Source organism: Apodemus sylvaticus, chromosome 10, assembly GCF_947179515.1.
Source record: "Apodemus sylvaticus chromosome 10, mApoSyl1.1, whole genome shotgun sequence".
Classification (NCBI taxonomy): domain Eukaryota; kingdom Metazoa; phylum Chordata; class Mammalia; order Rodentia; family Muridae; genus Apodemus; species Apodemus sylvaticus.
Window position 1 is genome coordinate 44,129,079 of NC_067481.1, and position 13,191 is coordinate 44,142,269.

At 43.3% G+C, this 13,191-nt stretch overlaps 1 protein-coding gene across 2 annotated transcripts in view; it reads right to left on the reverse strand.

Annotated features, from left to right (window-relative positions):
- Nucleotides 1-287: 287 nt before the first annotated feature.
- Nf1 (neurofibromin 1) overlaps nt 288-13,191 on the reverse strand; it is a 256,323-nt gene continuing 243,419 nt past the window's right edge. For both annotated transcript variants that reach the window (XM_052196154.1, XM_052196153.1), the window contains 4 exons: nt 12,542-12,684; nt 12,160-12,206; nt 10,927-11,143; nt 288-3,604 (listed from right to left, as the gene is read on the reverse strand). In XM_052196154.1, coding sequence (XP_052052114.1) covers nt 3,462-3,604; nt 10,927-11,143; nt 12,160-12,206; nt 12,542-12,684 — 550 coding nt within the window. In that variant the 3' untranslated portion in view covers nt 288-3,461. The remainder of the gene's footprint in view (nt 3,605-10,926; nt 11,144-12,159; nt 12,207-12,541; nt 12,685-13,191) is intronic.

Here is a 13,191-nt window from a genome sequence, read left to right on the forward strand (position 1 = left end):
TCCTCAGCCGCAGGGGAGTAGCTCTGGTTGAGCAATACACTACCACTTAGGGATCAGTGGACCCTGGCAGCAATGACAGGCTACTCCTTGGAAAGTAAGTCTGCCTATGCCCGAGTGACAGCTGCCTCTGTGTTCTACTTCAATGACTTCACTTTTAGAGGAAGATCTTTCCCTTCTGATAAGCAGAGGAGGCAATCCACAGCACACCTCAGGGTGGGCGTGGCCTGAAGATCAGGGAGGAAGAGAAACAGTCAGATGCATGTGAGATAGTAAATAACTCCTCACAGTTTAGAGCAGATTGAATTTACATTTTACTTTAAAAAAGGGGGGGCTGGGGGTGGGAGGGCATACACAGGACAGGAGCAGGTGAGGCCAACGCTCTGAAACAGACGTCCACACTTTTCTCCACAGCAATGGGAGTCTGTGTGTCAGGCAGAAGTTCTCCTGCTGGTTACATTATCAGCAAGGCTGAGGGCAGGGAGCTGCTGGTTGGGGAGGGAGTAGGTTAATCATATACAAGGTCAGTTCACAATACATAGCATTTTCTTTAAATGATGTAACGCAGTCGCAGGAAGAAGTTAACAATACGAACACAAGAATAATCAGATTTTTGTTATCCATGTACAGCAACTAACTGCTTTACAAAAAAGCAAAATAATACAATATATCATCACATGTATTTACAATGTAGTAAATAGACTTTTCTGTCAAATTTTACACAAACTATTTACAGGTGAATATACCGCATTAAAAAAAAAATTGTGTGGCTGACACTAAGTGAATATTTGTAGAAGTCCGTTGCATAACATTGAATAAGACATGCTTCAATATGCTTGGGGGGTAAATGTAGGAAAAAAAGAAAGAAAAGAAAAGAAAACAAAGACAGACCTCCCCAAACCTGGCAAGCAAAAGCCAGATCTCCCACAGGAAACTTGCAGCCCTGACCCCTGAGGAAGGGTCGCTGGCTCACCACCCCCGGACACACACACTGGGCAGTGGCAGCCTGCACTGTGCAGGCTCCAGGCTGAGCACTGGGCAGGCAGAGGAACTGGCCAGCAGGGTGCTGTGTCCCCACAATGGAGGGTGCGGGGCCCAGGGGAGGAGCACCAGCCAAACACACAGACCTTCAGCAGCCCCAGTAATCACAGTCTCCTTTCGGGGAGCGGTGGCTGGTGACACTTTAAGCTCCATAGGTTCAGTTGCTTGCCAAGTTAGATTTTGCTCAAAAGCTGGAAGTTCTGTGTATTAGATAAAACTGGAGCTCTTCACAAGTTTCCTGGATGCACTGGTCAGAGGTGGCTCCATTTGATCTTTCCACGGGAGCTCAGGGGTTGGGGGGTGGGGGTGGGGGCTTTAAGAACTATGGGAAAGCCATTACAGGAAGAGCGCTACATTTACAAGTTGTTCTGTTTTGATGGGGGAAGCGAAGGGCCAGTAATGCCCACCATTAGATGCATCGGTCTCCAAAAGGAAAAAAAAAAAAAAAAAAGAAAAGCTGGGCAAGCAGAGTTACAGAGGCCCGGGGCTACCGGGGCTGCCCAGGCCGTGCTGCAGGAGCCAGAGCTGTGCGCTGTCCCCCAGCAGCGCTGCGGGGAAGCCAGCCCCTGGCAGCTCTGCACAGTGCCTCCTGCCTCCTGCTGCGTCTAAACCCAGCTGGGCTCTCAGCCTCCCAGCCTTGGCTGTCTGCTCTGACATGTTACCTAATGCAGCCTTTATGATGGTTAGACACAAGAGCTCAGTTTGCTGCATCTGTCTTTAATATTCTCCAATGATTCTATGTTAAAATTACTACTAATACTAAGGGTTTTTTCTTTTATTTTGGCAAATGGTTCTTACTTTTACCAGGGCTGAAAACAAATTAAAAAAAATTATATTGTTATTTCTGAATATCAAAAGCAATTTTATTTACATTAACATATTACATTGTTACTGTATGGATAAGTGTGAAATGTGTTATATTATTAAAGTCAGAATACTTAAATGTACCATTATTTATTGACTTAGCTGTGGAGCTTAATTTACTGAAATCCACTAGTGAGTCAGCACTACAGGACCCGTCCACACCCTACTGGGTTTCCCTTGGTTCCTCCCAAAGCCATTATGTCTTAACATATGAAGGGGACCTGGAAGTAGAGGGATAATACCTTTTAAAAATAAATATAGTTCAATCTCAAATGAGAGCATCCATGTACTAACTGTGCTCACTACAGTCAAACTGTCTTGCATACTGCAGGTACCATGAAGCAGCTGGTGTGCACCCAGGGCAGGGCCCGAGTCACACTGATCCAGCCATTCTGCACAGCAGCAATCCTAGAGGTCCTGTATCCACACCACACAGGCCGACCAGACTTCACAGTGACTATATGTAATCCTATCAGATAGAATCAAATGTTTTGCTAGAGATTCCTGATTTTATTTGGAGGAGAGGAATAAGATTAAAAGTCTTAAAAATACATCTTATCAAAGAAATTTATGATAATATACAGCATATTCTGTTTCTTGGAAAATTATTTAACAAAATAAAAATATCACCTACTCTAAGTCACGTACCATTCCATTTCGCTACAGAGCTAATGGACACAGCTTTGAAAATTATCTTGTGGAAACAAGTCTCAACACTCTGTCTGCTGATAACCCTGCTTAGAGTCGCGTAGGAGAGAGGAGAGAGCACGTGCGGAACCAAGTGCAGTTTCTATACTCAGTATAGTCTTGGCTTAAAGAAAAAAAAAAGAACAGAATACCTTCATATGTAAAAATTAAAAGATTAATCAACAGGAAAAAAATTACCCAGTTTGGATGACCAAGTATGCATAAGGCCTCAGAACCGACAAGCTTTAATTCAGCAGTGTTAAAATGTGTGTGTTATGCTTATTTTCCTGTACTTATTGCTAAAACTCAAATGTTAGTATTTCTTATGAATCCATTACAAAATACTAGTTTGCCCCCTCCTCCAGGCTCTGGCCAGTGGCTTCATTGAGGCTTGGCCTCTGTGGTTCCTTCAACTTCATAGGGTAAAAAAAAAAAAAAAAGTCCACAGCTAGAAGACTAAATACACTGGGGTTAAAATATGATTTCTCCCCCAAACTTGTGTGTAAAGACGACGACGACGACCCCTTCGCTCTGTAAGACAGGAACATAGGCCGTCCTCCGTGTACGGCCCATGGCTGGCGGCGGCTGCGGCACTGGAGGGTCATCCACACCCACAGTCCACACTCTCAGCCGGGCTTCCTGAGTGCCTGCTTTCTCTGCAGTCCTCAGAACAAGTGCTCAACCAGACATGCCAAAGTAGAAGGAAAAACATCAAAGAAAAGCAGCATTAGACTTCGGCAATGCTCCCAGAGTTGCTATCTGAGTGCGGCGACCAGCTGGGGTCATAAGACACGAAGTGCAGCAGTGCGAGGTGAGGGGTCACTGGTGAGAAGCCATGTTAGGTGGGTTTGAAGAGTGAAACAAAGAACGCTTCACACGATCTTCTTAATGCTATTACGTTTGAAACTGCCAGCACTTCTTTGCTTCTGCACTTGGCTTGCGGATCCATGGCGCGTCCGTCCACTGTTGCAGTGGCCAGTGGTGGGGGAGAGCTCAACATTCTCCTTGTCGATTCCTGGAGAGAAAGGACAGCTGCTTACTCCTCCTCTCCTGACACTCGCTCTAGGCCCCAACCTCATGGCTTGTGGGTGAGATTCAAACTGCTGAACAGTTCTAGCACACTCCATATTTAAAGTGAGCTGCCAGGACATTTATAAAGGCCTTGCTACATACTTTGCTTCACACTTTGCTAAGCTGAATTGTCTATCATTGTAGAAACAGCATAAGAAGAGAAAAGAGAAGCTGCAAAAACAGCTGGAGGGAGGAGCTGGAAGGAGGTAGAATGAACGGCCGCTACTGGAAGCCTAGGAGAGCATCTTCTCCCAGCCATACCACAAGTGTCCAGCAGGGGGCAGGCTCTAGCCATGCACCCATCTTTCTGCATATCTGTCATTTCAGAAAAAGGCATATACTTCTCATTTAATTGGCCTGTTCTGGAGGAATGAGAGCATTTCCTGAAAAAGTAATCTACCATACGGGCTATGCTCAGGACCTTGGCTTCTTTTCAATCATGGAGAGTCACTACACATTTCTCAACCTTACTCATGGGTCCTATAATGTATTTTACAAATAATGTAAAAGTTATTTTCAGAAAGATATTCGGAACAAAAGGGCAAATTTTAAAAAGATCTCAGCACATTGATAAAGGTTACAAATAAAGATAGAAAAGTAGTGTCTGAAGGAGGAGAGGAAGGCAGTTTAGGCAGTGAGCATGACCCTTCTTGATCCCTGATACGGATTTTGATCATTGAGACAGGGTGTGTAGCCCTAGATGTCCTGAAACTTGGTATGTAGCTGGGCGGTGGTGGCGCACGCCCGTAACCCCAGCACTCTGGGAGGCAGAGGCAGGCAGATTTCTGAGTTCGAGGCCAGCCTGGTCTACAGAGTGAGTTTCAGGACAGCCAGAAACCCTGTCTCAACAACAACAACAACAAAAAAAAAAAACAAAACAAAAACAAAACCAAAAAAACAAAAACAAAAAACAAAAAAACAAATCCAAAAAACCAAAACGGAAGGAAGGAAGGAAGGAAGGAAGGAAGGAAGGAAGGAAGGAAGGAAGGAAGGAAGGAAGGAAGGAAGGAAATTTGGTATGTATACCAGGCTGGCTCGGAACTCACAGAGATCTGTCTGCCTCTGCCTTCAGAGCGCCAAAGTTAAAGGTGTGTGCCGACATGCCTGGCCCTGGATCTTCATTTTGAGTGGATTTGCTTCTAAACAGTTTATTTCATTGTAAACTTATTATCTGTGTCCTTTTTTGCTTTCTGCCCTTCAAAATAATTTGCTTCCCAAATAGATGCTGTACTCATCTCTAGCATAACCACTGGTAGGAAGCACTGTGGTAGCTGGTACAAATTGTTCAAAGACACAGGAGGAGGAGGAACAGGGAAAGACAAACAGGAAAAGGATGAAACCACTGGGGGTGGGGTGGGTAGGCAGGGGAACATCTGTTCACGTCATAGCCCACAGCATTATCCCAGGCCTAACTTTATGTACTACTTGAATTTAAAAAGAACCCTTACATTTGGGAATGGAAACATTTCCATTTGGGGGCAACAAAGTATTATTTCAAGTCACAAGATATTTATTGTGTTACAGGAAATGGAACAGATCCATGCAGCAATTTGTAGGCTGAGGAGAGAACTGCACCTGGGATGGCTGTTCTCTGGAGGATGCATCTTTCATTCAATGCAGTTCCACTCCCATCTTCTCCCATCTGCCTCCTACCAGAACCGCCTTCTATGCCCTCCTCATAGACACTAGCTTTTGCCTATAACCACAACCTGCACAAACATCTCATCTCTTCAGCTGAGGTAAAAACACCCAGAAAGGGACCAGTTATCATTTGTGTTTTTTTTCTTATAAAATCTAGCTAATCACTTTCAATAACTGTTGGGTTTGCAACAAATGTTTCTACTTTAAACTGTGATAGCTAGAGCCCTCTAGTTCATGGTCTTGAAGGTGCAGCTCTTGCTTGGCAGTGTGGAATGACACCACGTGCATTAGAAAGAGAAATGCTTCCTTGCCAGCTTCCCTCTGAAGAAACACTGGTTGTCAGTACCTCTGACATCATTGTATCTTGTCTCGGATATGTGCATGTGACCTGTGACTTTAAGTCCTGAGTTTCCTCAACTGAGGTTATTTCCTTAATAAGAATCTGTTTGCTATATCTTATTTCCTAATTAGGAAGTTGAAAGGCAAATAAATATAGTGTCATAGGACTTTTCTGAATTGCATAGATAAAATAATTTTGATTAAAAATAAAATAAGATGTTTCTAATACTTAGAATAAAAGAGATTAAATAATAAGCAAATGGAGTTTTAGGACAAATGTCTAGGACTTCAATTTAATGCTGGAATCTGTAAAATTACTAAAGTAAATATAAAGAACACAAAACATCCTAAAGTGAAGCCCAGCATGGCAGTTCCAGAGGATGTTTATGCTTTAGGAAATGCGTCTGTGGAGAGATGGCAAGAATCTATTTAGCGGCACGTGTGTGACTGGATACACGGACTCGGCACTGCAGGGGTTCCAAGACAGGAGGGACTCTCCCTGCTGCACCACTGCCTCCTCGTCTGCAACAATACAAAGACTGCATGAAGTGAACAAGGCCCTTTCTGAATCAGGCAACAATGTGCCACATGTCTGTTTAGTCTTGCCGTCAGTTAAGGACACCTGTCTTTACAGCATGAGTGACAGAACATTTTAGGATGGGGTGGGCTTTAGGCTGAGTTTGGCTTTATGATGGGGTCAGCTGTACTTTGGGGGGGGTGGGAGAAACAATTATTTCCTAAGCTAAAAAAAAAAAAAAAGAAAAGAAAAGAAAAGAAAAGAAAAGAAAAAGAGAAGAAAAAACTCTTCCTCAAAGTCCTCAGCCTGCTTCTCTACCTAAGCCCTTGAGTTTTTGGTTAACCAAGGGCAGGTAGAAGTGGCAACTGAACCAAACAGGCCATACTGATAATACAGTTTTGTAAGCCCAGAAATCTAACCAAGCAACCTAAGATCTTGCTAAGCAACAGCTTTCCAAGTCCCTGTTTCCAAGTGCCAGAGCTATACTCAACTTGTAGGGGCTGGGATCTCATGTTGTGGGCCCGGCTTGAGTGAAGAGGGAGCCAGGCTATGTACAAGGCCACGGTGAGGGAGAGGCTGTGGGCCAACTGCTGGCGTAGAGCATGCAGAGGAGCTTCAGGGGCCGAGGGAAAGACAAAGGCGGTGAGGCCAGAGGAGTGAAGCACAGGGAAAGCCAGGAGACACTCACTGCCTTCCATGGTTTTCAGAAGGAAGCTGGCTTTACTTATGGGATTCTAACCAGTAATTTCCTAAGAATAATCTGTAAATAAGCAGAAGTTACTGACCCTTCTGAGCACACTATGAAAAGTATCACAAAGCAGTAAAGTAACTCACTTTAGTACATTGTGCCATCCTCAATACCCTGACAGTCCTCAGAGGCAGGTGTGAATATATGCATTTTTTTCCTTTTCTTTTTAGACAATCTCATAATATAGCCTAGGCTGGTCTGGAACTCACTATGTAATTAAAGATGACTCTCTCTCTCTCTCTCTCTGTGTGTGTGTGTGTGTGTGTGTGTGAGAGAGAGAGAGAGAGAGAGAGAGAGAGAGAGAGAGTATAGTCATGCATGAGTTTAAGTGTGGCTAAAGGACAACTCTTGAGGTCGGTTCACACTTGGGAATAGAACTGCATACAAACATGTCTATCCAGTGAGCCCTTTCTCTGGCTCCAATTACGGTTATTTTCTACAAAGCAATACAGTATAAATGGTATGTTTAAGAGAAAAAAAGAACTGTCTTAGAATATGTTAAATACCACTAATAAGTAAGAAATAACTTTCACTTAAAAATACTAACACCCACAGGCACAAACTATCAAGTCCCTGTATTGAAGGCATTTCTCATCTTTAAATGTGTGAAAGTTGGGCCTGAAGAGATGGCTCAGAGGTTAAGGGCACTGGTTGCTCTCTCAGAGAACCTGGGTTCAATTTCTAGCACCCAAATGGCAGTTCCCAACTGTCTGTGACTTCAACTACAGAGGATCTGATGCCCTCTTCTGGCCTCCTCAGGATTAATGCATGCACAGATGTATATGGACAGGTACATTATTCATACACATTAAAAAAATGTAAAAGAATCCTTTTCCTCCCTCCTGAGTCAGGGTTTCTCTGTGTAGCCCTGGATGTCCTAGAACTTCTCTGTGGACCAGGCTGTCCTGGAACTCAGACAGATCCATCTTCCTCTGGCTCTCAAGTACTGGAATTAAAGGCATGCACAACTACTGTCTGGCTAAGAAAATTCTTTAAATTTGTGAAAGTGCCTAATACACACTCACAAAATATGCATTCAGCTGGGTATGGTGGCACACACCTTGTAATCCTAAAACTTTAGGGGCTGAATCAAGAGGACTGCCATGAGGTGGAGGCAGCCAGAGAGCTAGCCCTGGGGAAGAGGGGCGCTACCAGTGCTTCCCACACCGTATAAAAGCGAGGACTCTGCAATAGCGGAGAAACCAGATTTTAATACTTTGGAAATGGCTTTACTTAACTACTTTTCAGGAAGTAATACATACATACAGTTCTACATAGGTTTTTGTTTTGTTTTGTTTTTGTTTGTTTGAAATTAAAATAGATTTGAGTCCGTGCTGGACTTAAAATGATTCTCTTGCCTGGGATTCCAGATGTGAGTCACCATACCTTTTTTTTTTTTTTTTACTGAGGGTTAAACCTAGGACTTCACACCACTGTGCTCTAGTCCCAACCTCTATCTAGACGTTTGTAATGTATACACTCTCTAAGATCTAAAGAGGAATAAGTAGAGTACTTGGAATAAAACAGTTATGAAGACCCATCATATGGCGAGGCACTCAGGAGGCAGGGGCAGGTGCGTCTTTGTGACTTTAAGCCTGGTCTACACAATGAGTTCCAGGCCAGCCAGGGCTACATACCAAGTCCCGCTCAATATCCTTCCTACAACATGACTTTCACAAAAGCTCCTTTGGTCATTAGTTGGGAGTTACTCATGGCCTGGGCTAAAGCAAGGGAGTCTGAGTGATTGAACACAAGTCACAGGCCAGAGCACAGACAGTCTATGGCACCACCTCACAGCCCAGTGTGCACAAGCATCACCCATGCTCCTGCAGAGGCTGACGGGGCTCCATGCTTGGGGGTTTCACCTAGCAGGCATGGGAGACTCCAGAACTACACCTCTAACATCAGATGATGCTGATGCTGGTGTGGGTCACACTTGTCCTACAGAACAAGTGATGGGACAAACACACTGGTTAGGTGGGGAGAGGTGGGCAGACGACTGGGAGACAAAACGGTCACCTGACTGATAAATTAGGAATTTAGGAATAAAGCTTAAGAACTGAGTATAATTATTTTATAATTTATAATTGTAAAATTATAATATGAATTGGGTATTATACCTGCTTGTTTCTTTAGAATCGTCCAGACTACCATACGAATGGAAATGTTCATGTAACACTGAGACAAGTATTTATGGAGATTCTATTTGTAGATCTTGAGCAGCCCAGAATAGTTATGGTTTGATTTGTATAAAGAAAGTGCATGCTAACACCTAGCATTTACATGAACTATATACACCACTTCTACAATGTCCTTATAGCCTATTCGGGTAACGGAACTTAGGTAACTTAAGAAATCCTTTTTAAACATTTTAACTAACCTAGAAGAAAATCTTTTCACCTGAGCACATGACACCAACTTTTTGCCAGTGCACATTGTCTTCTCCGTTCACACAGCACTGCTGTGCTTGGTTCCTCTAGGCTCAAGCAGAGCTTGTGAAGCCATTACTTCACACAGACAACGACTGAGCTTGGAGTTGGGCAGGTGTCATTCCTGCTATCTTTTTTCTCTCAGTACCTCGGGGGCTTTGACTTATGACTGCTCAGTGTATAGAGTTCTAAATTTCATTGTCTGTGGGAGACCAAACTGTGGGAAACCAGACCTTCAACACCCCCCACTTTGAGAATCTCCTTTTGCTGACCCCTTGTTAGAAGTCTCTTTTACAAGGATGATTGTGGGAACCAACTGGTCCTTATCTTAGATAAACACCTGAGGTTGTTAGAGAAGAACCAGCATTCCAGAAAAGCTAAAAGATGCCTCAAGCTGCCGCCAGCCTGCCGCTAGCATCCGCACCAGATGTCCTCCCTTTCTTCTGTGCCCTAAATCATTCTCCTGCCCCTCCTTATCTCTCCTTATGGTGAGCTTAAAACTAGACTTTCTTCCCGTTAATAAACAGACCTTGACACAACTCCTGCTGCTTGGTCTCGCCCTGTTTTCCCGCCTGTTTCGCTCTTACAGGCTGGGTCCTCCTCGGCTCCCCGAATAACTAGGTCCCTCAGGCCGGGATAATTGTCTATGATTACACATGCCTTTCATCCTGGCACTGGGAGGCAAAGTAGGTGGATCTCTGTGAGTCTGGGCCAGTCTGTTCTACATAGAGTTTTCTAGTCTAGCTAGTGGGCTATGCTAGGGGGCTATTCACCCACAGGTATTCTTCTGCCTCAACCTCCTGGGTGCTGGGATTATGAGCATGTGCTACCACAAATACCTTTTCAAAATGTGGGTTCTGGGAACTAAACTCAGGTCCTTGGGCTTTCAAGGGAAACATTCTACCAACCTAGTTATCTCCGCAGCTCCAAGATGTTGTTGTTGTTGTTGTTATTATTATTATTTGGGGGGGTTAGATTTGTTTTTTTCTAGACAGGGTTTCTCTGTATAGCCCTGGCTGTCCTGGAGCTCACTCTGTAAACCAGGCTGGCCTCAAACCCAGAAATCCGCCTGCCTCTGCTTCCCAGAGTGCTGGGATTACAGGCCTGAGCCACGACTGCCCGGCAAAAAGTTATTTTCTTATAAGAACTTTTTGTCTGGTTGTTTACCAAATCCCAGATCTTCAGGCTGGTCAGTTGCGGATGAATGGCTGATCTGTTGTTACCAGCAATAAAGTGGATGACTACTAGACTTTGTATGTGTGTGTTTTATAGTATACAGCACCAGAGACATAAGTTAGGGTAATGATAAAAGAACTATAGTTCTGTTCACATCTAGGTAATATGGCTTAGTTTGTGCTTCTGGTCCAAGTCTATGTGAATACTAAACATCATCATGCATTTCCCTCTCTGCATACAACTTGCTGGAAAGCACACAGCTCTGAAGAGTAACAACATTCAGCCACACAGAACAGAAATGTGAAGTGAACCTCATGAGGAAAAGGACCAGGTCTGCCATGGTCTGACCCAGGGGTTCCTAATGCTGCTGTTGTAGCGCCATTGCTCACAGTCACAGAAAGATCACAGTTACTGACCTGGGGAATGCTGGGAAGTTGCAAGTGAGGTCATGGAATTAGAGAGGTTAAGGTTGGCAGTGATACTAAGCTGGCTCTGCAGTGCAGGAGGGTAAGGAGATGTGGGTGTCAGGAGGGACTCCTCACTGGTTTCTTCATCAATTCCAGGCAAGTACGTGTCAATCAAGGCATCAAGAAATTTAACAATGAGCTCAGCATAGTCTGGGATTTGTGTTTGCTGTAATGGAAAATAGGACATTATTTTAGCTCCATTCAAAAAAAAGTTCCCTCTGAAGTTAAAAAAGGTTAACTTGCTATCTGGGGCTTGGTGGGTTGTTTTTCCTTCTTCCTTTGTATTCTAGATCATTAAAAGGGGGTCTGGAATAGCATTTACAGAGAGCTGTGGAACATACAGCTTGGAATTGTATTTGGTTTCCCCTAAAAGCTTCCAGATGAGCCTGAAATTTCTGAAAGCCATGCAGAGACAGAGGAATTGACTACTTAGACAATGCAGTCTTCAGCAATGATATCAGCCAACGTCCCAAAGCAGAGAAGACTGGCAGAGCACCATCATCCTACCCTCCACCTGTTAAAACTCCCGCATGACACACTTCTGTGACTTTAGGCCCATTTTTTAAATGACAACCTGTGCATATCAACAGATAGCACACAATAAACTAAATCCAACTCTTAAAACTGGGGCAATGTATAAAAAACTCATCTTGATTTACCAGCCCTGGATCTAGAACATGGTGGGGAGGGGGGGGTGGGGTGAAGGAGGTGGGGCAGAAGCCCTGCCTTCAAGGAACTTCAATTATTTTAAGAGACCATCTACAAAAAAATTAAATACAATTTCATGTAGTATACCAACAAGTGCCAGTCAAAGAAAATGAACAGCCAAGAACAAACCCAATAATAAACAGTAAGATTTAAACGGTGTCCCCGGGAGCTCTTAACGAGTACCGCACTCTCCCCTAGTCACGAGGCAGGTGTGGGAGGCACTGTCAAGTGCACAGAGGTCTTCGGCATACACTTTAGAGAGGTCTGCCACACCCTTCTGAGATTTCAAGCCTAGCTAAAAATTAATATATCAACATATTGAAGGTAAATAAACAATGTTTAAAAATGTCTAAAACAATGTTTATTTTGAAATGTTACTTTGGTTTGAGGATAATGCGTATTTTCCAACAGACTCATGAATTATAGCTAAAGATTCTGTCTTATCAAAAGTTAGAGAAAAATATTTTTTCTTACCTTTGAAAAGGGTCCTGCAAACCGCCACAAGCCATTAAAACCAAAACCTGCAAAAAAATCAAATGCTACTTTTACAACAAGCAAGGCGGCTTTAAATAGTAACAAAAATCAAGCTGCATAGCTGACAGACAAAATCTGCATAGATTTAAGACATTTTAAAATCAGTGTCAAAGATAACTAACATGTCCTTAAAATAGACAGCATTTTTACAAAGTGGTCAAGCTGTTATCATATTGAACATTAACCAAGAGAGTCAGAGGGCGGCATGAAGGGAGAGACCGGCAAAGGAGCCTATGCCCTGGAGAAGGCTACAGTTAGACAGTCTCCATCAGGGTCACAGCCACAGGCTGGGCAAGCATCCTCCCCTGGTATACTTAGTTACTTTGCAGGTAAGATGTCTGGTACTGTGGAGGGGATTCCTCATGGTACACCACACTCTGCACAATTCCATGGATTGGATTTAGCAAATTTGGATCTTGGCACAAAGACAAGAGGGTATTGATCTTAGAGTCCAACAAATTGTGCCTGAAAAAAAAAAAAGTAAATAGAGGAACATTAAATCAAAAGATTTACTGGAAAGCATAATATATATTCCTTAGAACAACATGGCAAAACTGGAGACAGGTGCTTTTACCTTTCTGGTGCTTTTCTAAATTATCCAGGGAATGAGTGTGCATGTCGTCATTTTAAGTCATCAGGGAAATACAATACAGCAAATACCTGGAAGCTATCACATGACCATGTCAAACTATACAAGGAAAATGCTGCTCAGGACAGGCTTGGGTCTGTTTGCCAGTTAGCGTACTCTGTACTCTCTGTCTCCCTGGTTGTCTGTTTCTATGTACACAGAGGGTTAGAATGACATTTAATACTAACCAGTGCCAAGGTAGGAAAGTAAAATTAGTTTCGAATGGGTGGCATGTGGAATCTTACAAAGAAATCATTTTCAGATCAGCTGCAATCTATTTATAAAAATCTATTTAAAAAAGGCAACACCTAAATATGTGAAAATCAGAAACCTTAAAATGAAAT